This window comes from Aplidium turbinatum, chromosome 9 (assembly GCF_918807975.1).
Source record: "Aplidium turbinatum chromosome 9, kaAplTurb1.1, whole genome shotgun sequence".
NCBI classification, from domain to species: Eukaryota; Metazoa; Chordata; class Ascidiacea; order Aplousobranchia; family Polyclinidae; genus Aplidium; species Aplidium turbinatum.
Window position 1 is genome coordinate 13140029 of NC_137480.1, and position 25701 is coordinate 13165729.

Here is a 25701-nt window from a genome sequence, read left to right on the forward strand (position 1 = left end):
AAGAAACAGATTGACTAAACGTTTAACTTATTTTTTTCTCATTTTTAGTGCTTCCTTGAGACAACAATATGATCTATTTTTAAGAGTCTGCAAAAAGTGAAAAAAATACATAATTTTTAGACAGTTTCAGTCAGACAGCAATGATCGCAAAGTGTGAAACATCAGGCACGACCTCCAGGTCAAGCCTCAACTTTTTTCAACAAGGAATGTTCAGCTTTAACGAAATGTTAAATTATTTGCAAGAAATATGACTAAAACAGTAGGCTGCACATTACCGTTAAGGTGCTAAAAACGGCATGAACTAAAAAGCTGTTCCTTTCCTTGCAAAGCTGTAGGCCTATCCATGCCACGATTTCGTTTGCTGTAGGTTAGGTGTTATAGGCTACACATCGCACTTTCAGACATTCGTTTCGATTTGTTAAAGTACCAAACGAACCAAACTGAGTTGGTAATCAACAACCTCTACAAGAGTTGTATCAATATAAAACGTATGTAGGTGAAAGAATAATTTTTTGTGAAAGTGTGAGCATGGCCTTTAAAATGTCGTTTAATATCTTACAGTGAACCAGGCAATGAACGTTCAACAACGGTTCCATAAAATGCCCCAATTTCTTGTAGAGTTTATCAATGAGCATGTTAGCCTACATTGGTATACAAAATGTTTAGAAAACAAATAGTCTACTGCCCTACGAGCCGTCGCTGAAACGTCATCAAGCAATATAATCCCGTTGAAAATATAAGCATGAAAACCCAAACTGTCAAAAAAGAGGACATTTGAGCATTTTTTAGTGTCCTCGGAGGACAATTTATTTTTCTTGAAAAAAGAGGACAAATCCTCTTTAAAGAGGACATATGGTAGCCCTACTCGGCGCCAAATCTGCGTGCTTAGAGGCCAAAATACAAAATAAAAATAACGATAGCACAAGTAAATAGAATTAAACTTGCAACAATGCTAAAATGATCACTTGGCGTTGTTGAATTCTGGGCCTGGACGACGTCATTCAATAGAATCGTTGCACCACGCAATAACTGCTTTATCGGGATTGTAATCCAGTACTGCGGGACCATCTACGACACTCGCACGAGTGTCTCCAATGTGGCTGATTTTAAAGAAGTTTGCCACTCCTCTAGAATTCTGTTTAGCAACGAAAAACAACGTACGACATGTGTTGACGATGACGGCAAGGTAATAAAATAAGTATTTCAATCATGTGAAGGACATTACTAAAAGAAGCATAATTTTTGCAAAATATGATCAAATAGGCTAATGTTTTCCCCTCGGGTGTCAACTAACCTAGTTCTCCTTTTTAACAACGATTCAATGTCCGACAACATCGAATCGACATAAAAACGACAATATTACCAGCCGATTTAAATTAGCACTTCGGATTAACATTCTGTTAAAATAAACGCCGGAATTACAAACAAGACTTACAGCGCTGGTGATCGCAGATGGATATATTCCATCAATAACAAATATTCCCGCAAAATGCAACAGTGGCGATTATGACGCGCTGACCTAATTTTGCGTCACTCTTTGATACTACATATTTTCGACAGTTAATCCACGATCATTCTATTGCGAAATTAAATAATTGGCTAGAAGAGACCGGCGGCCAAACTTGGCCGATTGAAGAGGTAGCACCGGCGGTCATTCAAGCACTACTTAGCAGCCATGGCCGCAGGCTGCTTTAAGGCTTGACAGTAGGTTACATCATTATAACATAACATGATGCCCTTTTTGTATACCGGACACTTGTAGACTATCATTACTCAATACATAGTGAGCTGATAGATTGGCATTGTCGCTATATCTTATCTAAAAACTTGAAAAAAAAATTGGCCTTTTAGTAAACAAAAGTGCCCTTTTTTCGTAATCTTGCCCCCCCAGTCAAAAATCGTTCCGGCGCCCCTGGTTGCAGGCACAGAAAAGCAGTTTTTTTGTTATTCACATTATTCTTGTGGCATTATTAGGAGTTATCTCCTTGCAGAAATAACAAGTTGAGGCATAAATTTCTGAAGAAAACTGCTATTCAAATTTATTGTTACACCGATTTTAAACGAGTTCAGCGAGAAATTTTCAGCTGGCTTCTTTTCCCGACGATTTTTCCAAATTTATTTTAATGGAAGTGGTCGCAATTCGAAGTTCATTTTCCAGGTGTTCGTCTGTCAGAACCGATCAATAGGGAAATTTCATGACGCCTATTTTAGAAAAAAAATGTTCGCCCATATAGGCTACATTGAGCCAAAAAGAGCAATTTTTACAGCCATGAATTTTTTCAAATGTGGAAACTCATCTTGGTTGAGATGTTTTTGGTAAAAATCGCCAAGATTCATTTCTAAATAGCCTACTTTGCTTTCAAATCCGTTTTCTTTTGAAGATCAATCAGTTCAAGCTGGATATCAGCTGGTGCTTTGTCAATGTCTGTGTTGAATGGCGAAGTGAAAATATCAAACAAATGTTCATGAGATTTGAAGTCCTTGAAACGAGCCAAAATTCATACAATATCAACCAAGAAAGATAGATCGCATATCTAATTTTTGTCTTCCATTTCAGCTATTGGGTGCCCTTTAAGTTTTAAAAAATTCATGACTTTTTTCCGCAATTCGTAAAATCGTCGCAACATGCAGCCCTTGCTGAACCAACGCACCTCGGAAAAGTACAGTAGATCTTTATGTGTCGTGTTGAGATCATCGAGAAGCTTTTGAAACTGACGATGGTTGAACCCTCGTGCTCAAATGAAATCACTGCCTTAATAGCCGGGCTCAAGACGTGTTTGAACTTCAAGGGTTTTGCTGGTGAATGATACAATGAAAAATTGCTATGTCATCATCGATTTTTCTTTCTCTCAAGGTAGACTTAATTCAAGAGATCTATGAATCCAATGCCAGTTCCGGACATGGGTCGAGCACCATCCGCATAAGCTGGACATTGGACAAGTCCAGTTCGAACTTTTCAAAAGCATCAATTACTTCAGTAAAGATGTCAGCACCAGTTGTCGTGCCCTTCATTGACTGTAGTGACAGAAGCTCTTCCGTTTCTTTCAAGTTTTTGTCCACTCCTTTAACAAATATGGCCATCTGTGTTGTGTCCTTCTGGTCCGTACTTTCATCAATCGCAAAATTCCATGAAACAAAGTTCTTCACCTTATCCCTGAGAGTGTCACTAATATCACAAGCAAGATCATCGATAGCCTACGCCTCGTTATCGTCCACCGTGACAGACTTATTTTCTCGAACTTACTCTGCATTTTAGAGCACATTTCTTCTGCGACATCGATAAGTCACTTCTTTACAAAATTACCGTCAGAATACGGTTTTATAGTTCAGCTATTCTCTGTGCAATTCTGTGCCTCTGATCTACTGATGTTCCAAATAATTAAATACAATCGGATTGGTCTGACAACAGAAGGTGCGAAATGTACAATAATCCACTCTACAATGAATTGTTCGCACGTACCAGACTAAACTAAATTATAAACACGTTTCACGGGCCGCACACAATTCAAAATTGGCACATCTTCGCGGGCCGCACAATTTTTCTTCGCGGGCCGCATTTGGCCCGCGGGCCGCACGTTGCACGCCCCTGGTTAAGAGTCATCTTCATTTTGAGGTTAGCAAAGTCAAGAAAAGACAGCACGTTTAGCTTAAATTAAATTATTATCAAAAATTTGGTCATCGATGTAAATTTCACTAACTTTTCAAAATTGTGTGACGCTTTCGTAAGAGCAGTCTGACCGCAAGTATGAAATCAGTTTTATAGCTTATTATGTTAGGAGTTTAGCTAACACTTTAGAAGTTAATAGCGTGCCTTTTCTAGCCACCATTAAAATTTTTGTCTGACTGCATACGTCGGGGCGAGTTGTCACAGCTGTGGCAACACGCCCCGACGTACAAGTTTAATACAAGAATATTAATAAATTTCATTGAAACATTCCAAACAATTTTAAAAACTGGGGACTTCACCCCCATCAACACAAGCCTTGTTTAGTTTACGGATTTTTCTATTAACTTTAGTGAAAACGTAACGCCAAAGTGCTAAAAAGTACATTTAGAATTTCAAACCATAAATATTATTAACACAATTTTAAGAGGGCCCTTTTACTAGAATTTGGGCGGGGGCCCCACATGGACTTGATGCGGCACTGGTTAGCAGGTTTTAAGTTAATGCAAACGGGCAAAAGAACAGTCACAATTTTTTATTTTTTTTTTACAAAAATTTGATTTTCTTGAAATCCTTTTGCGGTTAAAAAGTTTAACTAGTGGCAAAAGGAAGTGTAAGTGGACAGTGTACGAATGATATAACCAAATCACTTGCATTGCATATAGCAAAAGCACAAATCGAAAAGCCCCAAACCTGTGACAACACGCCCCGGTTTGCCTTACAACACAACATCCAGCATTTGCAATACAAAGTGAGCATTTTCATACAAACGTAGCAAAAAAAAACGTTTTTTCAATTACACACGATACGAGAACAGCACCTTGACATTAACACTTCCTTTCAATTTTTCCATATTTCCCAGCAAGCTTGACAAAAGTGACGACTTTCCGCTACCAACTTGGCCGACAACAGCAACTAAACTTCCTTGCGGCACCTCAATGTTTATGCTGCAACAACATCACGAAATGATGAAAATGTACTGTGAAATTAAGTCGCTTTAAGTGATTGTGGTCTTCACAATCATTACTAACAACTTAACAAATATTTATCATGTGAAGTATTTCAATTAGAATTGACGAAAAATCGTTAACTGACTCTCGCAAAGTTGGCTCTTCGTCTTTCTCCCAAGCAAAGATTCCGTTTTCAACGCAAATAACTGGTCCTGGACCCGATGAATGGTCGACACTTCTTGTATCTAATTCTTCGGCATTCACAAAATTCTGCAATCGCTTTAAGCTGACAGTTGCCTGAAATGACAATTTTCTGATTACATTCAAGAGCACCAAGGACTAGGCGCGTGATTCTTGATTTTTGTTTACAACACATACAAATACTTATAAAAGGTATATAAGTCGAAAAGGTCATCCCACAATACGACAAAAGCGTTTTAGAGAATACAATTGCATGGAAGTTTCCATACGAAATCTGGAATGGTCAGTAGGGTGGAGTGAAAAAAGAAAATTTTGATTTTTGCTCTGTAATAGCGATTAAAAGTTGTAGTGTGGCTTGACTATTAAGCTTTGAAAATTTCAGCGTTTTAAAATAAAGTTTTCGTCTGCCGCAAGCAAGTTCAAGATTACAAGGGATGTGCTGATTAAATATCACAATTTGCTTCAGATTTTTTTCCGCAACAAAACCATCGCATGTGACGTCATAGAGGATATTTCTTACGATTCAATTAGTCCATTTAAGCAACATAATCGGAAATATGCAATTCTTAAAAAGGGCCTGAAAAAGCCATTGCAGCGGTTTGTATGTCTGTTGCATTTTAATGAATTACCACTGAGACACTTGATGCATTATCTTGATGGAGTTACATCTGGTCCACTAAGTTTTTCTGGCTCCATTGGTAAAAAACTTGAAGACTGTGACAGTTTACCAGTCACAGAGTTTGAGGCTGTTGATATTCAACTGCCTTCAATTGACGTGAGCTTAAGCACAGACCAGCAGTAGCCTACTGTACTTGTATGGCATCTGTAAAGCAATTAGCTCAGGGCGTTGTGATGCCAAGCTTGCCTATTGTAATCCAAGAAAGATGAATCACTCCAGATGGCTGACAACAACCAATCGCATTTTGAAGCTTTATGTTTCACGAAACAATCCCTGTAAAATCTGAGAGCGTTGGTCTTCTTCATCGTGTATCACACGGCCGTAGCCCAGAGCATCACGCAGGCTCTTGCTCTATCGTTGAACTCGGCCAAATCCTGTGCAGAGCACCTTGCTTTTAGGTCAGGGCATTCGAGTAGATGTTGCATCGTTTGCTCCTGTCCGCATTTGCAACTTGTGCTCCCCATGGAATACCCCCAGTGTCTCATTAAGGTTTTACACCTGCCAATACCAGTTCTTAAGCGGTTGAGGCATCGCCAATACTTCCACGGTTCACGTTTTCTGGGAGGAAGGCTCTCCATGGGTGTGAGCTCCATATTGGCCAATGTCGGTCCGGCTGCCAGTCTCTCCTGCCATAGTTGAACCCGCACATTGGCGGCGACATCGTCATGACCTAATGGGACAACTGAAGCAAGGAAACTTTTGGTGGAGTAGCCTACATTGCCAAGTTATACGCTCCAACGTGGTTTGCAGTGAAAACGCAACCTTCCTGTACTACTTACTGTAAAGGAGCTAAACACTTTGTTTCACGTAGTTAAAAAGTCGCGCTGTCTCAGCGCTGAACTAAAAGCAATAGTTGTCCCTGGTATCAACCGAAATGCCTTTTTTGCTCACCAAGAGAACCTATTGCTGTGGATGTTGGTAGATGAACGTCTGTACAACAGAAAATTAGCACTGAGAAGGATACTTTCTAGAAAACAAGGTCATGGAGATTCCATTCGTCTCTTTAAAGTTCCACTCTTGATCTTTGAAGCAAACGAATACTTTGAACTGATTGATTGGCAGCATACAGAGAGATATGAACCACCACTAACTCGAGACATACCGGACAGTCAGTTAATGTCCTTCATTCAAGATGCTGCAGCTCCAGAGCTTGAATTTCCTAGCTATCCGTGTCACACGCAAGCCATGGAAGGTGGCCTTGCCCCTCGTTATTGAAGCAGCATCTGCGGAGTGTGGGCAGAAACAACGGGAGGGATTTATTCGAAGTAGACTGCAATCAAGATTAGAAATGCCTGTATTCAATACAAAACGAGAGTTTTTGGCAAATGGAGTGCTTAATGAGATTTAAACTCATGGGAGTCGGCAGAGAGGGGCACTTGTCCCCCTGGATTTGGGTTTTATAAACGTTTCTTTCCTTATGAAAACGATACTTTCAAAAATGTTTCTTACCTTTGGGCGATAATATCTTTTTCATCCAATTTTCTTCGAAGTAAACCAACATTTTTCCAGGACTATTTTTTCGCGCTTTCGGAAACTATCGCTAAGTATGCCTTGGAAATATCTTTAATTGTAACGTTTTCGCTCGTGCCGTCCAAATTTACGTTACATTTCATCAATACACTTAGCTACGTTGCACTCGTTGTAGCTCACAAGATGAAATTTGGCTTAAAAGATGTTTGCCCCCTCCCCCTGCAATATTTCTGCCAACGCCCATGTACTGTATAAGCTGATGATTTAAAAAGCGTTTACAATATTTATATGGGATCAAAAGTAAACAGGCAACCGAAATCTCAATATTGTCATATTAAGAAAAACACTTTTCTACTGTAGTTTGCTTTACCTTCATTGCACATACTTGCTTAAACTGTGGTGATGAACTTGTGAAAGGAACAGAAATTTGAAGAAAATAGCTTAAAATCCGTGTTTTTTCTTATCAGTTGATCATATACATGCAACAAGCGTTCTAAAAGACGTATTTTCCACTGCATTGCAACGATTTATGTGTAATTTACAACTCTGATATTGTTAGATAGAAGTACCGAAGGTAGAAGTTAGATAAAAGTGACGATCTGCTAATTGTGATGACGTCATAGCTCCAAAATACCAGTGAAAACTTCAATGGACTTGCGGCAGACGTAAACGTTGATCAAAATCAAAAATATTTCAGCATGTGAATACATTTACCACATCACAACTTTTAGTAACTATTACAGATTGATTCTATCAACTTTCATTTTTAACCTATGTTTCACTCCACCCTAATGGTCAGAGTGTGGAAAGTAAGATTTCAAACACAAAATGTTCTATACTTCCCCCACACATCTTCTGCACTCACTCATTTGTAACATTGTCGTCAGATTACAGTGTTGTTCACACGGTTGTGACTAGTTCTGATGCTGAGAACGTGAAATGATTAGTTCAAGATTACGCGACGAAGACATATAGAGATGCTAATTTGACTGAATGACATTTTTATTCTATCGTTTCACTTAGTAATTTGTTAGCAGCAGGCATTTTGAGGTTCACAGATGACAATACGAAGAGATGGAATATGAAATTGGAGGTTCTTGGAAATTATTACAAATGTGGAGTAATATTGTATAAACACTATTTAATTTTTTTTCCAATAACTGGAAAAAAAATTAAATAGTTTGATTTTCGACAAGAAGTTACCTGAATTAAAGAGGAAATAACATTCGGAAGAATAACCAGAGGGTATCTCAGGATGCTGAAAAGCGAAATCGAGACAAACACTTTCTGCGCGTCAAGCACATGAGAGCTGTCAGACAGAACATAAACAGCGAAGGTCACCAACGACACCTGCAAAGAAATCAGTTACAAAATGCATTGCATTAAAACAAAAAGGTCAACAATTCGATCTAAAGCCTCATTTCAATCCAGGCAAGAAATAAATTATGTAAACAAAGCTATAAATTTCACAAACAGCATTTACGAATTCCATAAGAAAAAAAAGCGTTTTTTGTTTGTTTCAGAATTGTGAAACGGTTGACCTTAGTAGTAAGCAATTAAAAGAATAAACAGACATAATTCAGCAACAACACTAGTAGACGAGTCAATATACGGAAAAAAGGCACCTAACCCCAAAAAAATTGATACAAAAGGTTTTTCAACGGATTCTGTTACCAATGGGCATACTAAATAACATACTAAAAGTCTACCAAAATCGGACGCCCAGAAAGGGGTCATTTTCAAAGAAATAAACGGCATATTTCTAAATAATTTTGCGTATTGGGTAGATGGTGGTATTCAAGTTGTTATTGTTCTTGTGTTAGTCACATCATAATCACATGAATGCGTGCATAGTTGCATCACAATGCAAACGAAGTTATCGTTGTAGAAACGATTTATGCGATCCCTTTTTTATTTTGAATGTTCTTGTTTTGCGCTCATGCTTCAGTGAAATCCAGCCGCATGAGTTTTGAATCTTCGTGTTTCATTTATCGAAAAGTTTCTTTTGCGTTTCGACTAGAGCGGTGGACGGGCATATTTTTTCAATAATTTCTTTCTGATGATGGTTGGCTTGTGTGCGTGGATTACAAGTAAGTGTCTTTGCGTACTTGAATAAGCATTGGTCAGCTTGAGTCGGATGTGATGAATTGAGGCCTAAATGGTAGCCGTTCCTGTCGAGCAAAATAAGGCACAGCTGTTGGATGCAGGGTCCGTTATTGACCTTACAAAAATCGGTTGTTACAATCGTTGTTAAAGTCAAAAAGATTTATTCAGGCAAAGTCACTCAGGGCTGCCAGAGCTTGTTTTTTTAATGCACTTCTGTGGTTTTATTTTTGAGTCTGGGGTTTTTGGACCATAATTTATAGGCTTTCATTTTGCTATTTTTAGGATATTTTAAGGTCACATCACAAATGCAGAAGTTTTGAACCAAGTACATCAAGATAAAGAACTATTGAACAACATAACTCAAAGGCAACTCAAATTTCTCGGTCACATTATCAGAAAAGAAGATTTCGAAAATCTCTGTCTAAGCGGCCGCCTTCTCGGGAAACGTGCTCGTGGCAGACAAAGAACAACATTTATATCCAATTTCAATACATCAATCAGCCAACCAAAAACACTTTGGGACACTGCGCGACAAAGGGAACACTGGAAGAATTTACGAACTGAGCATCTAGTTCATCAAAGGCCGCATCGGCTATGATACTGTTGATGATGATAAAGTGCTAAAACGCTAATAGTGTTAAGAAAGTTAGTTATGAAAAAAGCAACATTTTTTCGCGCCATCGACGCGATATTTGCTGCATAGTTTTATTTTGACCCTCCTGGAGCAACATGCTACTGTAGTTGCAAGAGTTTTGCCAGGCGTGCTATTTTCCCGCCAACTTTGGCTAGTTTGGCGTTTTTTGTACACAATCAAGCGGTATTTTCGGTTGTCGTTCCGTAGTGGGCGTTGTCACTGGTGTTGTAGCCGATGATAGTGTGAACGTGCACGAATATGAGACTGTTGGACAAAAAATCTTACAAAAAATGACAGGACAACCTGCATTCGTATACTCATTCAGTAGAAAGGATAAAGCCAGGACCCTTGGGCAAAAATCTGCTATCAAGGTCGCTCCTGATCGAACCATTGATACTGCACTTCTTTTTCAACGCTACATGGTGGTCTCCCAAGCTGGACATCTATCACTGGAGGAAGTTATGTGTTACGAGCTTAGTCCTTTCCCTCCTGCTCTCTTTGAATCGAGACATGTATTCCGAAAAGCTGATAAGCCGCAGTTAGCACACGCGATCTGTGATCACGCAAGTAATGCAATCCTACATTCTGTGCCAAAAACGGAGTGCCACGTACTTGATGGCGGTTCACTCCTTCACCGCATACCATGGCAGCGTGAACAAAGCTATGGTGAAATAGCACGGTCATATGTTGATGTAGAAATTGTGAAGGCCGCAGTGGAGACATCTCTTCTCCAGACAACAACGCTGATTGGAGAAGATACCGATCTCCTTGTGTTAATTGTTTACTATGCACAAGAAGATAGTAAGGGCCTTTATTTCAGGTCAGACAAGTCCAAAGCTGATGGCAGTACCAAAGTATACAACATCAACCGTTTGAAAAAATCTTCGGACACGACGTGTGTTTTGAGTTGATATTTATCCATGCCATGACTGGTTGTGACACTCAGGGGCAGATTTAGCTGATGGGGGGCCCGGGGTACTTTTAGATCGGGGAGCCCCCTGCAAAAAAAATTTTTGCGCCGTAGGCGCGAAAGACCACCTCTGCGTCTACAGTAGCATTATTCCAGCACTTGACAGCATTTTGCACAAACTTCAAAGGCTGAAAGGAAGAAAAAATAACACAAAATCACATTTTTTCCGCGTAGGGGGGGCCCTTCAAAAGTCGGGGGGCCGGGGCACCTGCCCCCCCCCCTTAAATCCGGGCCTGGTGACACTACGTCTAGGATATTCGGTGTTGGCAAGAAGACTGCTTTTCGAAAACTTGTGCATAGAGATCCTGTTCTCCGGTCTTGTGCTAAAGCATTCACTGCCCCAAACCAGACCACAGAGATAATCGATAACCTTGGGTGCCAAGTAATGGCTGTCTTCTTTGATGGCCAGAGCACAGATTCCCTTGCGACAATGCGATATAACCCCTTCAGCAAGAAAGTTGTCTCTGCTTCATCATTTGTGACGCCCGAGAGTCTGCTACCAACTGAATCTGCTACCCAATTTCACTGTCGTCGAGTTTACTACCAGATAATGGTCTGGATGGGAAAAGCAGAGAGTATGGATATCATGAATTGGGGGTAGAACCTGCAAAAGAATCGGCTCATCCTGTTTATGTCAAAAATGAAGGCTGCTCCAGACAGTGTCTTGAAGGTCATTCATTGCAACTGCTCCACTACCTGTAAGACACTCCGCTGCTCCTGTAGAGGATACGGACTACCATGTACCGCTGCATGTGGACCATGCCAACTGCAAGAATGTGACAATCCACATAACAAGTTTCTTGTAGACGAGTCCGAAGGTGATGAACAGAGACAGTCGTAGGCAATAAGACAACAAACGGGCTGATCACCCTGGTTTACGATTTACCTTTGTAGCCTAATGTTGTAATTCCAATGATTTTCTGAATGTGTCTGTGTCCAGACTTTAATGGTAGCCTACGCCATTTTTTAGAACAGATTAATCCCCTGTATTCATCTACTGTAGGAGGCCAAGTAGGCTATGAGCCTCCTGTTGGTTGCAGTTTTTTTTAAATGCCTGTATTGATAGTACCTGTTATGCCGCATGTAACATGCTGTTATGATAATTCCATCTTATTAGGGGAGATTGGGGATACTACGGACGGATTTTCGAGTGTTTCGTTTTCGAAAAAATGTTTTGTTTTAAAGTGTACTGGAAACCGTTTTGCACCAATACATATGGAATTTATTCAGATGAAAAGTGAGGAGTTGTCTCTGAAAATTTTACCACTATTCGGCTTATCAAGCTGCCAAAAGTATAGAAACTGAAATGTTGGAAAACCACTTTTCTCAAGCTCGTGTTACATAAAGGAAGTCAAGATGATTTTGTTTGCGGTTTATCTCAAGCCTCAAGTGAATTTGCTAATATCGTGCTCTGCTCTGTCTGATGTTGGCCTATCGCTGCGTCCGAAACGTCCCCGGGCTCCCCCAGGTCGTATATTATATACAAATCATACGTATCTCAGTAGATAATCAGCCTATCGTAATTTAACCTATTTAGTTCGATTCATTGACCCCGAAAACCTAGGGATAGACACCTAAACCGCCATTCTAGCTTGAGTAGCAACTGAGATATAGGCAATGTAACATCCCGGCGGCCATCTTGGACGCCATCTTGAAAATGACCCCTTTCTGGAGGTCCGATTTTGGTAGACTTTTAGTATGTTATTTAGTAGGCCCATAGGTAACAGAATCCGTTGAAAAACCTTTTGTATCAATTTTTTTGGGGTTCAACCTTATATTGACTCGTCTATAGCAAGTTTCTCAAATGTTTAGATTTGACCATATTTTTGCTGTGATAGTGTATGATACTTTAGTATTTCTTTTAAAAAACATTTTTCTAATAGGCTTGAAAAGAGCTGTATAACTAGCCGAAAACGTTAGCTAATTGTTTTATGTTTTTATAATGTTAAATGTAGTGTTGTTGCTGACTTATACCTGTTTTACTGTTTAAAAAAGAAGTTACCTCTCTACCCAATTGTAATTAAAAGAATATTTATGAAAAAACGAAATACAAGCCTTTTTCTTACCAAATATGGAGCACAAGTCCAAGTGAAAATGATTGTTGCGTTCAAAAACGCAAAGTTTCGAAGAATTCTTAATTCCTTATCTCGAATTTCGCTTATTTTTTCCTGTAAAGTTATAGCAAAGCAACATAATCAATGTTTAGTGTGGAATGCGATAAAATGGAGAGTGACGACAAGTTGTAGTGGGCAGCGCACTCGTCAATGTCAGAGACTCAAGAGTTTGATTGTCGGTCTTAAACAGGTAGTCTTTTATTAAAAACCACTTCGCTAAAGTGGTCTTCTAAGAAACTGGCAACCCTGCTACGATATGCATTTGGAGTAACCAAAACTCCGCTATCTAAGATATTACGTCCATCCGAATTAATTACAGGATATTTATCGTTCTTTTACCTTAACAAACACTACCTTCCAAAGTGTACTTGGTGCAAAGTACAAAGCATCAGCAAACCTGAAAAGACATTTCCCATGCGTACATCTTCAACACTTTTATCCCGTTCAATATTTCGTTCATCAACTTTATTCTTTCATCCTTGAGTTTCATCTGAGACGTCTACAAAGTAATACTTTGTAAAGTTTCAATGTTACTTTTGAGTTACAGTATATAGTTTAATCACTTACACATCCAGCATAGTCTACACCTGCCTATAACGCAATATGCGACAACAATAAAAGAACAAATACAAAAAAAAAACAAAGCTAACTTGCTTAATTGTACTGATGGTGGTAGTAAATTATAATTAAACCAGATCAGGGAAATTTATTCAAAAGCCGATTTCTTGACATCAGTTTCTGAGTTGAACGTTGTTACTCTGATGTTGCTTGGAAGATAGCAACCTGTGTGGCTGCTAGTTGGTGAATAATTACTGAAGTTGATAGAGTGGAAGTTCAAGTTCGAATCTGATGAAAAAATCAAACTCAAGCCGAATCCAACCCATCTCAGACAAAATAGTTGCCATTTTACATCGTTATAACGTCGCTACACGTTAAAATGATGTAAAATTATAACTTTTGCTGACTGGGACTATTCTGGTTGATATGCATGAGTGCACACAACACCAGAAATTGTAAAAAGTTTATCGACCTTACCTGCAACTTATGAGCAAATCTGGCTATCAAAGCATTCAGAGGCATCAAGATAACCAACACTCCTGCTCCTGCCAATGTTGACGGCCCCAATATTTGCCACAGGAAATACATTGACAATATCAACGTAAATGGGGCTGCGGAAAGCAAAAAAATAAGTTAAGACAAAAACAAGGCGAGAAAAGTCAAATTAAACTTGTAACCGTGGAAAATAAAGAAAATCTTATCGAAAACTGTTGTTTGATTCGCAGCATTACTTAGATCTTTCAGACCATATGATCAATGCTTTTGAAATGGTGCTATAGAGGCAAGTCCTAGAGTCAGTCAGGCTGAGAGACGTATGAATGAATGAGTGAGAAAAAAGATCGGAATCTGGAAAAGTGAAGGTATGCTAAGGAACACCGAAGAGAGAAAGCTTTACGAATATGATGATTGCAAAAAAGTGGTTACAGTAGTTGGTTTTGACTTCGAAGGAGAGGTTTGTAGAAAAGGAAGGTCAGGAAGAACACCAGAGTGGATTGACAATCTTCTCGATGGAGATTGGAGAGGTGGACACAATCGGGCGAGAAAAGCTGGAGAATATACCTACGGCCCTCTCTAGGGCTATGGCCTGCTGAATTGAGCTTTAGATCTTTAAGGAAATGGACTGGCGTGAAGCAAAATGTTTTAAAATTGACAGAAAGTGGAAAAATCCTTCAATTACCTGCCACTAGTACGTAGAGGTATGGAACAAGGTCCATCACACGTTGGACATCCACAGACATCAGGTTAGCAATTTCTCCTACAGTCCTTTCCTTTCTTGCAGCGTTGCATAAAAGTAGAGACTGAATAACAAACAGGAGGAGAATTATACACAGGCAAAACAATAAAGTCGTAAGCAAATTTATAAATGCAATCAACAAAATTTAATTTGACACATACGTTTAATCTCCAAGCGCATACATTATTTTTCTTTATCAAACTGAATGCTTGGATACCCACAAGTTCTCATACAGCGGCCCATTGTTTATCGACAAGTAATTTTAGGTGATCAACAGGATTGTTGTATAGTGTATACGTTGTTGAACGTTCAGCACTAGGTATAATTTCGAATTGTTGAAGATTGCAGACTTTCAATCAATGGTGCGCACGGCATTCATGACATCTTTTTTTTAGTTTACTTGCTGTTTGCTACACTGCATGGTGATAAATCACTCGCCAGGGCCATGGCAAGTGCCTCCGTTGCCATCTCTGATTGACATCAACAAACGACTAAAAAAAGTTTCTAAGTCAGCCACAGAGATTATAATACCCCAAAAAGGTATTTAACATTATGGAAAAAGTGACCTTTCTTGTAACATTGAAGTTATTGCTTAAAATAATATAAAATATGGACATTTCTCAGAAACAAGAACAGTAATATGTTCAAAGAAATAGTTCTTCAAATTAAGGACAAATCTTAGAAATAAGATCAGTAGGCCATGGTAAATGTTTTTGTTTTCTCACCTTTCTGTACACGAGAGCAACAATGGCTGACCTCACTCTCAAAGCAATTCGGTAATTGATGTGAAAAGTATTTTGAAAAAAAATACTTTTTAAAATTGCGCTGAAAAACATAAGAGCAGCAAGAAAATATCCTTGCCAGACAGGGGAGTTCTTTGATGAACTGAAGACTATCATCGCACTGAAAAACAATATTGAAAATACCAATTTAAACGACGGGTGAACAAATATTAAAAAAGGTGTTTTGGAAGAAAGCGTAAAAAAACCTTGTTACAAATTCGCCTCATAAAATGATCAATCACTAGGAAGGCCTATTGCTTCTGAATGTTACTAAAATACGCAATCGGTCTCTTCTGCATGGCCTACTTAACTGGATCATGACAACAGGTTTTGATTCCATTCATTACGAACTGTAATATCACTCAAATTCAAATCATAAAGAAAACTTTCTCCTTAGCTGGAACATGAACTTCTAGGCTCAGTCTACTGCTCTATGCTGCAATAAGCATCTCGACAAGCCTGCCCACAAACTGTGACGGTTAATTAACAGAAAATGCATAGGCCTAAACAAAAGTAGTTGTACACTGGCTACAACAATGACGACGTTACCTGGGTTTCTGAGCTTGTGTTTTAAGCTTTGTAAACCAAAACATACTGAACTCTGTAAACTTACTAAGCCTTGGGCTTTCTTTGCTTGATCGATGGTAGGTGGGCCACCCGAACAAGAAAAAGTGCACAAGACTTTCTTCGTGGTAAAATAAACTTGACGACCAAAAATATCAACGCTTATTCAAAACGTATGCAGCAAAAATAAAAATAAAATCTTATTCACCTTAGCAGCTGTGGACCAACAAACTTCATGCTCTCATGCATTAGTTTAAGCATCGTACTTGCGATCAAAAAAGGTCCAAATGTCTTACACATAACCTTTACTAAGGAAGGACCGCTTTTATTTTCTAAAAAATAAATAAAAAAATATTAAAGCACTGTTGAAGTCACAGGATGTTGAATGGTTGAATAGCAAATCAAGCTGGAAAAGAGTAGGCTGCATATATACAGTAGATAATAAGACATGAATAGACAGAAAGAAACTTTACTTTTTGCAGCAGGTTGGTCAATGAGAACTTCTACATCAGAACTGTCAAATCGAGTGGGGTTGGAAAACGTTTCTTCATTTTGCGTCATAGGTCTGCAAAGCAAAACAAAACATTTTTGTTGCGTTTTGTCACACTTAAATTTTTGCCAATCTTTCGCTTTTACATCAACTCTATTATCTTAAACTTTTCATCAACAATCTTTTTCACGTTGTTGGTGCAAGCATCCAGATTGTTTGCAGTATGGCGGTGAAGTTATTTGCAATTCACTTTAAACTTCTTGTTCTACGTGTGGGTAAAGATCAGTGACGATCGGTGAGGGAAAGCAAGGAAAGCAGTGCTTACCTGAGCGAAAACTATGCAAAATATAATGACTGAATTCTAGGTTTAACTTCTTATTATTTTTATCAAGTCTATTTTAACTTGAAAATTACTGTGTTCGTGACTAGAATTACTCGTAACGCTTGTGAGTAGTCTAAGTCCTCACCACACCGCATGTCTTGCCTATAAATGCCAATTAACGCAAACGCTTTTGTCAGAAACCATCACTGAAGCTCCAGGGAAATCAACTTTTAAAGTTGCTTTCCCAAGTTCAAAAATGTCAAAAAACGCCTTCGTTTTATCCAATCCTCAATCGTTTTGCAAAACGTCACCAGCTGCTTAGCCAATCAGATGTGTTATGGTTATGGTATGGTTAGTTGTGCTTTCCCAGTGACGTCATGCGTATGTTTTCAGACGAAAGGAATACAACCTCTACGCATGAGTGATTTGCGCGCTTGTAACTATAGGCTACTGAGTACGCTGAAAATAAAGCTGGTTCTCTTACCAAAAAAAACATAGATTCTACAATAAAACATGCAATTCCAAAGGGTACATTAACCAACCAGTAGGCTACTGAAACAGCACAAGTGTTTTTTAAATTCTTTTGGGTCAATAGACTGACATCACAAGTTCAGAGCAAATTTACTTGTGTTCTTTAAGAATGGACTAGCTTAATTTATAGGCTAACTATTTGCTCTTTACTAGTGCACCAGTCCAATGCATGTCTTAAATGCTTACAGATGACATTGACAATAAGTTTTTGTGCTCAGTTTAAAAACGCAGCCAACATTCTAGACTAGTCCCAGTTTGATTGATTGATTAAATCTTTATCCTCGGACTGGGAAAGTCCGAAGATTTTATTTTGGAAATGCTCTTAGAGCGCACCAAATTGGAAGAGTTTTTTAAAATTTTCTGGGGGAGACCCCCCGCTGAAAGTGTTGCCTTCGGCAACACGCCTTCGGGCTTCGCCCGACGGTTACGCCCTTCGTGCCTACTACCTTGCTGCAGCATATTTCCAAGTTGCTTTCCCAATGGTTTAAGCCACCGAACGTCACTGGTAAAGATTGTTACAACACATCATGACCAAAAAGTATGAAAAAGTCTTCACCGCATCGGTCTTTTCATCAAGCAAGATAGCACGCGTCATAAACAAAACTGTACGGGATAGAAATATCTGTTTATAGGTCAAATTTTCAACTACACAGTACCTCGCATATCGCTTCTTTTCCGTTTCCCATACATGAAGGAAATGTCTCGACACTCTTCCCGCTTTGTCAGCTCTATCCAGGTCCCACAGATCCTCGGTTACGATTGGACGCTTGTATCCAATCATCACCATGCTAGGTGAAAAATAAATCTTTTGTTTGCAATTTAGTCAAGAGAAATGTCGAAACAAGTCATTTTAAAGTAACATCCTTATAATAAACAAGGTTGGCCAAAATATATTACATTCGCAAACCTAGAAAAAAAAAATTGAACATGAAGTCTCGCCAAAAATGGCACAAAAAATAAACAAAATTAATTGTGCAATTGATTGAGTTTCGCTTTTAGCAGCATGATCGTTGCTTACTTCACAATGTAGATTTTAACAGATTTTACAACGCAAGCTAAAACAGGTCGTTAAAATCTACATTGCGAAAATTAATTGTGTTTTATCTTTGGACTGAAAATGCTCCCTTAAAAAATTAATTATAACAGTTTTCGATAACGCAGAAGGTCTGAATAACCATTAATGCAGGCCCGGCTATCGAACCAGATTATATTGATGTATCTAGCATATTCGTTAGGTGCCCATAAAAAAGAGCTGAAGTTGAAGTGCCTTGCCACACTGAAATGCACACATCTAAAGTTAAACCATCACGAGTTGATCTTGCTGTTTCTTCACATGCAAAAACATGTATGGATTATGATAGGTAAGAGATAATACCAAAGACAGTAGGAAGAGAGAAAACAATTACAAACTATTACTCAAGACACAGTAGTTATGTATCACTTAGAGAAAGCCAGGTAGAAATTCAGTTAAAATATAAAAAAAATAATATGAAAATTGATATAACTTGAAAATTGTTGAAATACCTTGTGAACCATTCGAATACGATTCTTGAGAAAAATGTAGCCGAATACTCAGGAAGAGGTTTCAAATCTTCTTTACTCTTTTTTTCCAGTTCATTTTGAACATTATCGTCTGGGTTTTCTGATTCAAAAGCATCCTGAAATGCATCAGGTAATTTTTGTTTCTTTGGTACCAAGATTACATCAACCGACAAATAAATAATCAGTTGAATAGATTCTCTAAAGCCCTAAATTGAGCAAGATAACTTTTTTAAATCCGTCAAACATTTGATCACAGAAAAATCAATTTATGGTCAATAGTACACATGCTGTACTTTGAATCCAACACCAACTATAACAAAATTTCCAGAAAAATGTATGTGACAAATCTAACAATACTTAAACATGTCATCACTGTGAAGTCAACCTACCGCAGGTGGAAAGGCTGGAGGAGAATCAACAAAAAAGCACATCACAAACTGGGCAAGGACGAAAGCATAAGAAATTAAAAACGTTGCACATCTCCATTTCTGCCGGTCTGACAATGGCTGAAAATTATTTTATTATGAATGTAATGAATGTACAATTGTATGAACTAAAAGATTAAGTATTTTAAAAGATTAAAAATGAAATTAAAAGATGAAGACTATCAACATTCTAAACAACATGCTGGTATAAGAAAATATTTTTCAATCATGGCTGTCATAATCAATATGCGTAGCGCCACGGCAAGCTGCATTATTGTCCTAGAATAGGTGAATTATTTAATAGGTAATTCTGTTGTGATGTTTCGTCGATCACTGACCTATAGCAACCTTTAATGATGTAATATTTTATTGTGAAGCCTACTACTAGAAGATTCGGCATTGCGTGCTATTCTCGAAACATTTTTTGACTTGTTGACCAGAAGAATGAGTTCTTGTGATGTAATATTACCCTAGTCTCTGAAAGCTTCTGGTCAAAGCAAACCTGTCATAATTAAAGTTGTGATTAGAAGTTGTAACGAAAGGTATGTTGAAGACGATTGCAGAGTTCTAGCAGATATTAAATAGATTGTAAAAGTGTACGTTATTGCTAATTGTAAAGTAGCTGTTGCAAGTAGTGTATATTTGTTTTGAAATCGACGAAGACGTTTGCTGTTCAGAATTTGATTTGTTTACGTGCTGGCAGTGATGAACCATTTGTTTAGTCCTTCAAGTATTTCATCTATTATCCTTCAAGTAAAACTGTTCAATGAATTAATTGACTATTTAACGTTTGATATCCCAATAAACTACGTCATCAATGTTTCAAAATCTCTTTACTAGTAAGAGATAGAAACAATTGTGACAATGACCCACCTGCATGCTAACAATAAACTAATCGAGAAGAGAAATGAATATCATACAATATTTCACTCTGCCTTGGAGGAGTAGATTATAAAAAAGCGTTCGGCTTTATTGACTATGTTTTTACGCGTTGAGCTTGTTCCTCCCCTACCAAGGTTTACAACCGACTCCGAACATAAGAAGAACAATAATATAGCAGTGGAGCAGACTATACCAGTCATGCTATCCTTGGTTGCCCCACCTATTCTCCTCCCAACGGAATAACTGGCTTCTGCGCACTTGATCATTTAAAAAAAAAATGGTTTCAAGTCCTACAACTCTACTTATGATAAATTGTCCGCTTCATACGAACGGCGAGGAAGAGCATGTCAAAGCACGAGAAAAGGTAGCAATATCCTTATAGCCTAATATATAAATTGTGCATGAAAATACTGTACAGAGCGAGGTTGTTCACCAAGCATTTACTTATAAAATATTTTCTGGCGTTCTTCTGGTAAATGAATGAAAAGAAAAAAGGTGCATGAATGGTTGCTTCGGCACCTAGGTAGACCAAGACCTACTATACTTTACTCAACATACCAACAAACTTTTTATAAAGACAATAATATTGTATGAAGGCAAAATAACACAAATTTATAAAATATAAAAACAAATATGCAGACAAAACATGTCGATGATGTTTAGAGTGGTCAAAACTACAACAACTTTTTTCATCTTCACATGGTGAATATTAAGGACCTTCTGATGATCCTCCTTTAGGTGAAACAGGCTGTCAAGGGTTTAGATGGTTTAGATCAGTGTTATAATGTATTGTTTTACGTTATTTCTACGTACTTTGTTTCTGTACTGCTCCTTGTTCTAATGATTACTTCGTTGGCGTGTTTTGTCCTTCTGGCTGTTCTCTATTTTGTGTTGCATGTTGTTGTGAGCTACCTGCCTTCGTTTTTAGTATGCTTTGAGTTGGGGTGGCCGCATTTTAAGTTGGTTAAAACCTTATGAATAAAATCATCTTTAGTTTCATGACAATTTAACCAACTTAAAAATTTTCAACTAAAAATCGCAAAGGATGGAGAGGTTGTTAAAACCTCAGCGATTAGACATTGAACCTGGCAATGTACAAGCGGCCAGAGAATTTAGACACTGGCGACAAGTCTTTGAGAACTATATTCAGAAGCACTTACAACAGGGACCTGCCGAAAACGAAGCAGGCGAAGCCAACCGTTTAAGACTTAAATTAAAAGCATTGATCAGCATGATTTCGCCCCAAGTTTTTGAATACATTGATGAGTGCGAGACTTATGAAGGAGCCATGCAGCTTTTGGAACAAATTTATATCAAGAAACCAAACGAAATATATGCGCGACATGTGCTGTCATCTGCAAAGCAGCACTCAGATCAAACCTTACATAAGTTTCGGCGCCATTTAGAAAATTTAGCAAAGAACTGCAATTTTAAAGCTGTGTCTGCAGCAGAACATAAGAAAATTATGCTGAGAGACGCATTTATCAATGGAATATTTTCGCGGAATATCAGGCAGCGTCTTTTGGAGAATAAAACTTTGGATTTTGAGTCGGCTTTCAACCAATTTGAATTTAATCGCATGCCATTTGGTGTTAAAAATGGTGGCCCAGTATTCCAACGCATAATGGACAACGTTGTTGCTTCGGACAAACTCGAAAACACGTACGTGTACTTTGACAACGTCATCATTGGCGGTCGTAATTCTGAAGAACTAGAGAAGACCGCTGCAAAATTTCTACAATCCATGAAACGACGTAATATGACGCTCAATAATAACAAAACCGTCTATGGTGTGGAGAACATTAACATCCTGGGTTACTGCGTAGGAAATAGACAAATTAAGCCCGATCCTGAGCGTTTAAAAGCTCTTTGGGATTTACCACCACCCACTTCTAAAAAATCGCTACAGAGAACAATTGGGTTGTTTGCCTATTACGCTAAGTGGGTTCCGGGCTTCTCTGACAAAATACAAAGGCTAAAGGGAGTTGATGCCTTTCCTTTAAGCACGTTACAAATAAACGACCTTCAATTCCTCAAAGAAGCTATTGCTAATGCATCCCTTCAAGCGATTGATGAGAACTCACCGTTTACCGTAGAATGTGACGCATCAGATGTAGCAATATCGGCTACTCTAAATCAAAGTGGGCGACCGGTAGCATTTATGTCTCGGTCATTACAAGGGAGCGAGCTACACTACCCTGCCATGGAAAAGGAGGCTACGAGTATTATTGAAGCCGTAAGAAAATGGTCCCATTTTCTGATTCGAAGGCATTTTACATTAATTACAGACCAAAAATCAGTAGCTTTCATGTTTGACAGCAAGAAGCGGACAAAAGTCAAAAACAATAAAGTGCTATGTTGGCGCCTCGAACTGGCATCCTTTTCTTATACCATTCGTTATCGTCCCGGCAAAGACAATACAGCACCCGACGCTTTATCGAGAGCATTTTGCGCAACGGTACCTGCGCGAAACATTAAATGTTTGATGGATATTCATAAAGAATTGTGTTGCCCGGGTCTAACTCGTTTGTTGCATTATGTGTGTTCGAAAAATTTGCCTTACTCGACAACTGATGTTAAAAGAATATGTGAATCATGCAATGTATGCGCTGAAGTTAAGCCGCCACGTTTCTTTAAACCCGTCCAGAATAATTTAATCAAAGCGACTCAGCCCATGGAGAGGCTAAACTTAGATTTTAAGGGCCCCTTACCATCATGTTCTCGTAATATATATATATTGTGTGTCATTGATGAGTATTCACGATTTCCGTTTTGTTTTCCCTGTGTTGATACGTCGTCTGGCACAGTAATCAAGTGCCTTTCTCAACTGTTTGCAAAGTTCGGTACCTGTAGTTTTATTCATACTGATCGAGCCCAAAGTTTCATGTCTAGGGATGTTAAACAATTCTTGTTGGAAAGGGGTGTAGCTGTGAGCCACTCAACACCCTATCATCCGCAAGGCAATTCGCAAGTTGAACGTTACAACGGAGTAATATGGAAGGCGATACAATGTAACCTCAAGTCATTCGGCCTGCCTGTAAGCAAATGGGAAAATGTCCTTCCGAACGCCTTACACGCATTGAGATCGCTACTGTGTACATCAACAAACTCTACCCCGCATGAGCGATTCTTCAACTTCTCTAGACGGTCGTCACACGGGAAGTCCCTTCCTGATTGGTTAAGCACTCCTGGCCCAATCTTACTGAGAAAGTTTAACAGGTCTAGCAAACACGACGATCAAGTCACGAAAGTGTTCTTAACCGAAGCCAACCCATTATAAGCTCGGATCAAATACAGCGACGGCCGAGAGTCTAACGTGTCTCTAAGAGACTTAGCCCCACATCCTGCTAATAATATCTCTTACGGGGATATTGTGGATTCTCCTCAATCATCGGAATATATTGTGGATTCTCCTCAATCATCGGACACAGAGGAAAAGTCATTCACACCGAGTGATAGGTTGCCTTGCAGTGGCGCTTCACCGGGAAATAATTTCGATCAAGTCGAAGAAGTTGTTCGCCACCAAGTGATCGACTGCGATCCAGCAATCAATCCGCAATCAACAACGACTGGTGACCTAACCCGATGAAGCCTTTCCAATGAAAATCCAAGAAGATCGTCTAGGTCCACCAAAGGGGTTCCTTCCGTTAGATATGGGGATCCCATTACCTTTTAGAGTGGGTAAATGTTATAATGTATTGTTTTACGTTATTTCTACGTACTTTGTTTCTGTACTGCTCCTTGTTCTAATGATTACTTCGTTGGCGTGTTTTGTCCTTCTGGCTGTTCTCTATTTTGTGTTGCATGTTGTTGTGAGCTACCTGCCTTCATTTTTAGTATGCTTTGAGTTGGGGTGGCCGCATTTTAAGTTGGTTAAAACCTTATGAATAAAATCATCTTTAGTTTCATGACAATCAGGGTGGTCCAAACCCTGGCACGCGGGCCGCATGCGGCCCGCGAACACTCTGTGCTTGCCAGAATTATCAGTGCTAAATCCAAGGTTTAAAAATACACCTACGTTTTATAAATAGCCTACATTACATTCGCCACAACCCTAAATAAGTCGCGCATAATCGGTTCAATAGGTAGCTATGAGGGAACAATGTCGGTTTGTGACGACACAGACATGCGTTGATATTTTGCTTTTGTTGCTAGCACTTTCTCCGTTATGAAGGCACTTTCTCCGTTATGAAGCGATTAAAAAGCGACACACGGAACAGAATGGCTGATGAAACCCTGGATGCCTGCTTACGTCTGTCGACCACTGAATTTAAACCAGAGATTGACACTACTGTATGTGCAAAAGCAAAAAACAATAAATTGTTTTGGTTTGCTAATTTGTTGACGTGTAATGTATCCTATCTTCTTTACTAGCTGAAAATCACTTTTTGAGTCGCAAGCAGAGATTAAAAAGTGAGTTAGGCGTGCAGCAAAACATTAGGTCGATCAGAACAGCAAACTCAGTCCTTTCATTGCAACTGTATTTTGTCAGCGACAAGATTTGTTAATGGTCATAGCCTGCGAACAGTAAGAATGTAGCTAAAACAGATCGAAATCTATAGAAATGAAGTTCAAAATCGCAACCTAGTTAAGTTTTTATTTTACAACGTTTCTACTTTCAGCAACGCGTTATTATTTCTCACTATGCGGCCCGTGAAGTTTTTCTTAGACCCCAATATGGCCCTTCATGTTCGCAGTCTTGGACCACCCTGGTTTAGATAGTGATAACTATATTTGATTCCTACTGTAGATGTGCAATGGTCACTGCAAGACAAAAATGGGACAAAAGACGTTCCTCGGGCCAATAGTGGATCGAAAAAAAAAAGATTTTAAGAGAAATCACTATAGACCGAATGTTTAAGTTTTACTGATACACAACGGCCTGGTTAGCTTTTCTCATTAATAAAAACACCAAAATCAGTCACGTTGCCATCAACATAGTGTAATGATGCTCGCGGCATTTGTTATGAAGTTGTAATATCTTGTTTTTGTTCGTTCATTTTTTTCCTGCAACATGTTTCTTCATGTTACAGTTCAATTATTGAGCAAGCACCGTTATACCTGTGCCGTACTTTTCACATGTTTAATTGTCTATGTGAACATGGATGTGACTGTAAACGTTTAAAGAAACAATTTAGATGGCTTGTAATAAAATCTTGCTGAAGTAAAACTTGTATTAACTAGTTGAGCAAATAATGCTTAAAATGTGAAGTATGAACAAACAAAGCGATAAAATATCAAGTACTTTGGGGAAAAGGTGAGTAAGAATAAAACTGTTACGTTTGGGCTGAAGTTTATAAACATAAACCTACTTGATAATAAATGACAAACCCTGTCATCCATCAGTAAGTCAACTTGATCTTTAAAAACAAAAGCCCAGAGAACAACGTATAAGATCCAAAAACATGACAAAAGGCCTGATGAACGAGCTCCCTTTAACCGATCATAATTGATATAAAACGCAGCTTTGGCCTGCAATGTAAATACAGTGGATGAACAATAAAGATGTAAACTTAGAAACAAATAAAATGCGTGAAATGTACAGAACAACATAATGTTACGCTCAGATATCATATCAAAATC

At 38.6% G+C, this 25701-nt stretch overlaps 1 protein-coding gene across 1 annotated transcript in view; it reads right to left on the bottom strand.

Annotated features, from left to right (window-relative positions):
• LOC145777018 (multidrug resistance-associated protein 1-like) overlaps positions 1-25701 on the bottom strand; it is a 44518-nt gene that overhangs the window by 17264 nt on the left and 1553 nt on the right. The window contains exons 4-17 of the mRNA XM_082588285.1: positions 25450-25590; positions 19201-19317; positions 18794-18927; positions 17926-18057; positions 16400-16491; positions 16135-16258; positions 15306-15483; positions 14524-14644; positions 13824-13957; positions 13186-13287; positions 12741-12842; positions 8168-8314; positions 4760-4911; positions 4485-4611 (exon numbers count right to left, since the gene is read on the bottom strand). Of these exons, the coding sequence (XP_082444411.1) occupies positions 4485-4611; positions 4760-4911; positions 8168-8314; positions 12741-12842; positions 13186-13287; positions 13824-13957; positions 14524-14644; positions 15306-15483; positions 16135-16258; positions 16400-16491; positions 17926-18057; positions 18794-18927; positions 19201-19317; positions 25450-25590 (1803 nt within the window). The remainder of the gene's footprint in view (positions 1-4484; positions 4612-4759; positions 4912-8167; positions 8315-12740; positions 12843-13185; positions 13288-13823; positions 13958-14523; positions 14645-15305; positions 15484-16134; positions 16259-16399; positions 16492-17925; positions 18058-18793; positions 18928-19200; positions 19318-25449; positions 25591-25701) is intronic.